The 4,278-nt window shown below is 36.3% G+C and overlaps 1 protein-coding gene across 1 annotated transcript; it reads left to right on the top strand.

Annotated features, from left to right (window-relative positions):
* Positions 1–958: 958 nt before the first annotated feature.
* LOC106766355 ((3S,6E)-nerolidol synthase 1-like) lies at positions 959–3,957 on the top strand. Its single transcript, XM_014651089.2, has 7 exons — positions 959–1,102; positions 1,250–1,520; positions 1,834–2,206; positions 2,289–2,507; positions 2,589–2,727; positions 2,954–3,202; positions 3,305–3,957. The coding sequence occupies exons 1-7, from the start codon at positions 959–961 to the stop codon at positions 3,590–3,592; spliced, it is 1,683 nt and encodes a 560-aa protein (XP_014506575.1). The 3' UTR covers positions 3,593–3,957.
* The last annotated feature ends 321 nt before the right edge of the window (positions 3,958–4,278 follow it).

Genomic DNA, 4,278 nt, shown 5'->3' on the forward strand with positions numbered 1-4,278 from the left:
TGAATTCATTCATCTCAAAACAATGATTACAATAAGAGCATTACATGACATCTTACTAAATTATAAAAGTGCACAATAACAACATTGAAACTTGAATACAAGTACAGTCATCCAATAACCAGTTTTAGAGCTGATAACATACTATTACAGTACTCCATTAAAGTAATTTTCCCCCTTCACTAGAAAACATAAATTAAAGCCTACGTAAATTAATCTATTAATTGTCTGCTTGTTTGGATGATGATGATGGTTGGTCTGCTTCTGTGGATGATGATGACGGTAAGTCAGTTGGCTGAACAAATTTGCGGAGGATGGCATCCACATTGTCATCCTTTTCTACCCACGTTGGAAGTCGAATGATAGGTTTTGGCGTTTCCTTCACCAGCTCAACTGATGGATGACAAATGTCAGATGGAAAAACCTTCACAATGTTGCGGTGAACGATATTAAGGTAGTGGTTGTTCCCATATGCACAGAAGGATTTCACCTAATAGAACACACCAAATCAAATAACATACCAAATCAACAAAACCCATAACAGATGCAAGAAAACACAAGAACCCCAATACCCAAACCTAAAACGAAATACCCAAACCTAAAGAGGATAGAAGGCATTTACCTTGGTCCAACGAAGGTCCATTCCAGAACTTGCCATTTCAGAGCACTGGAGAGCACTTGAGAGCAATGGAGAGCACGCAAAAGGGGAGAGGAGAGGACGTTGGGAGATGACGGGAGAGAGACAATCTGTCACACAAAACCAATGAAAAAGCCGAGGGGGTAGAATTGGAATACAAAGCTTCTGAAAAGCTTTCCATTTTGCAAGCCAAATTGAAAAAATAAAAATAAAAAATGACTATCCAATAGGACGTTGACACGTGGCAGTGTCAAATATGTGTCAAAAATTAGGTGTCAAAATAACGGGACCCATCTGCTTAACCATATTTGTTTTCTTTTGGCCATGGCACTCCATTTCATGTCCTGCATTTTTGCTTCCAGACCTCCAACTGTTCCAGCAAAGGCTCAACATTCTGAATATTTCAACCCTTCCAACAAATGGAACTTTGTTCCAGAGGAAAGGTCTAGCTTAGAAGTATATAAAACGGTAGGTCAAAATTTCATGTTTTGTTATAACCTTCTTGTTTGGAACCTGAAAATAATAACCAGATCGATCACACACACAAAAAACAACACACAATCATATATATGCCATGCATGAAGGGTTGAAGTGATTATTTAGTTTCCTTTGCAGGGTGATCTGAGCACGAATCTCTCAGAGAAAGTGGAGGTGGTGAAGAATGAAGTTTGGAAAACTGTGGATGAAAGCTCATTCGAAGGTTTGTGCATGATTGATGTAATGCAGCGCTTAAATATTGATTACCACTTCCAAGACGAAATTGAAACATTCCTAGAAAAGCAATATGCGAATTACAGTAGTGCTGGGAGTGGTTATGGTAATCATATTCATGAGATTGCACTTCGATTCAGGCTATTAAGACAACATGGTTACTTTGTGCCCGAAGGTTGGTTCTACTAAACTTTATACTTCCACGTGTCTACATGTTCATCCACTCACTCCTATACTACACTGACACTTATACGCTAAAAGCCACATAAATGTGCTGCAAGAAATTATTACCTATGTATCGATATTTAAAGAAAATTTTATTTTAGTCCAAAAGATTTTGAAAATAGTAACATTCGACTAATTAATGAGAAAATTTTCTAATCCTGCAAAACCAAGGACACAGTTTTTATTTATTTATTTATCTTTTGCTTCTTTCCCTTTTTATATTATTTGAAGGCTAAAATGTTTATTCATTGGAAACATCACAGGAGTGTTTGAAAAGTTCACCAACAAGGAGAGAAAAATCAGCCCAGAACTTAGTAAAAATATCTTGGGGATGGTAGACATATATGAAGCTTCACAGTTAGCCGTAGCAGGGGAAGATATACTTGCTGAAGCAGAAAAATTTAGTGGCAAGGTCCTAAAGGAAAAGGTAGATTGCATCGACAGTCATGGAGATCAGTTTGTAAAGAGAACCTTAGAACACCCTTTTCACAAAAGCTTGCCCTTGTTTACCGCTAGAAAGTTCTTGGGCGATTTTCATGACAAGAATCTTTGGCTAAGTTCCTTTCGAGAGATTGCAAAAATGGATTTCAGTCTGCTACAGTGCTCGTACCATCGAGAGATTGGTCAAATTACGAAGTATGATGGGTGTTTAATTCAATTGATGAACTAAGCTATCTTGTTATGATGATCAGTCCTTACAGTTCAATCATTTTTGCAGATGGTGGACCGAGCTTGGCTTAGCCAACGAGTTAGTGTATGCGAGAAACCAGCCCCTTAAATGGTACATTTGGTCGTTGGCATGCTTCGCGGATCGTAGTTTCTCAGAAGAAAGGATTGAGCTCACAAAGCCAATATCTTTGATATACATAATAGATGACATTTTCGATGTTTATGGGACTCTAGATGAGTTAACTCTGTTCACAGAAGCTGTTTGCAGGTGGGTAAATGAAACCACTTATTCACTATAAAAGTTTTCATAGATCAAATTACAGACAAAGATTAACAAAGAACAATGCAGATGGGATATTACAGCNGTTGAACAACTTCCAGATTACATGAAGACATGTTTCAGTGTCCTCTATAATCTCACTAATGAAATCAGCTCCAAGGTCTATCAGAAGCATGGCTGGAACCCCATACACTCATTACAAAATGCGGTAAAAGAATACCCACATATGGATTAATTTTATATTCAACAGTAAACACTTAGTTGACAAAGATTTATCTGAGCTTTTTTTCCTCGAACTTATAAGCATGGAGTTTTTTGGTCACGCATATGCAATAATTTTGGTTTATATCTATATATTGAGAATTTTATNAGAATTGAANCTTTACATCTTGATGATCATATAGAATGTATAAGAGATTGTGACTTTTGTGCAGTGGAAGAGTTTGTGCAAAGCCTTCCTAGTTGAAGCAAAATGGTTTGGCTCAGGGAAGTTGCCCAGTGCTGAAGAATACTTAGAGAATGGGATAGTAAGCTCTGGAGTGCACATTGTGATGGTTCACACTTTCTTTCTTTTGGGTGAGGGATTAACCGAGGAAAATGTTCAGATCATAGACGGAAACCCTGACATCATTTCTTCCCCGGCAACAATTCTACGACTCTGGGATGACTTGGGAAATGCACAGGTAAACAGATTTTATGTGTTGATAGAGTTAACATATAGTATTGTGGTATTATATATGAGTCTCATATTATAAATTAGTGATACCACTGGTATTGTTGTAAAGGACGAGAATCAAAAAGGCAATGATGGATCGTACGTGAATTATCTGATGAATGAAAAGCCAGAGTACACGAGAGAAGTAGCAAGAGAAAGAGTGATGAGTAAGATCAGTGATGCATGGAAGAACCTCAACCAAGAGTGCTTGTTTCATAAACATTTCCATCCAACATTCACTAAGGCTTCATTGAATCTGGCAAGGATGGTGCCATTGATGTATAGTTACGATGACAGACAGTCTCTTCCAGGACTAGAGGAGCAAGTCAAGTCCTTGCTTTATGATAATTTTCTTTAATTTACAGTCTTTAAGGACCACCTCCTTAATGGTTTACTACTTTACCTTAGTTCTATTGAGAACGAGTTTATATGGAAAATAAATACATGTTCAGGTGTTATTTGGTTGGAATGTGTTGTAAAATATTATTATTTTATTGCAATTGAAAGTTGTATAAGGATAATATTTTATTAATTAACAACAGTCAAATCTTTAAGTGTTAAAACGATCAAATTTTATGGGTTGAAACAGTCAACTTATGTGTTTTAATTTATTTTATTCTTTCCTAGCTCTATAAATAGAGAGCACTTTCCCATTCCAAATGACCTCAGTCTTTCTCATTCTCTTCTCTTTCTAGTTTCATTTTTATTTCTCTTCTACAAATTATCCTGGGTATAAACTCTATTAGAGTAGAGTTTCTCGTTAGTTCTGTGATTTTCGAATACTTTCGAGAAGGTCCTATTGTATCTTGGAGAACTTACGCAACACACCGCGGATAAGTCTTTAAGGACAGTGAATTTACACGGCTCAAGAAGTTGTTGTTCGAGATTTGTAAGTTTTTTTTACTACAATAAGTTTTTAATTCAATATTTCATTAAATTTATTTTGTATGATCATAAATATAAATTTCTAGTTGCAATGTAATTCAGTTTTCTAGGAAGGAAATATGGATATCCCTAAGCTACATGTTGCTTTCTACCTTATCT

Source organism: Vigna radiata, chromosome 7 (assembly GCF_000741045.1).
Source record: "Vigna radiata var. radiata cultivar VC1973A chromosome 7, Vradiata_ver6, whole genome shotgun sequence".
In the NCBI taxonomy this organism is placed as follows: domain Eukaryota; kingdom Viridiplantae; phylum Streptophyta; class Magnoliopsida; order Fabales; family Fabaceae; genus Vigna; species Vigna radiata.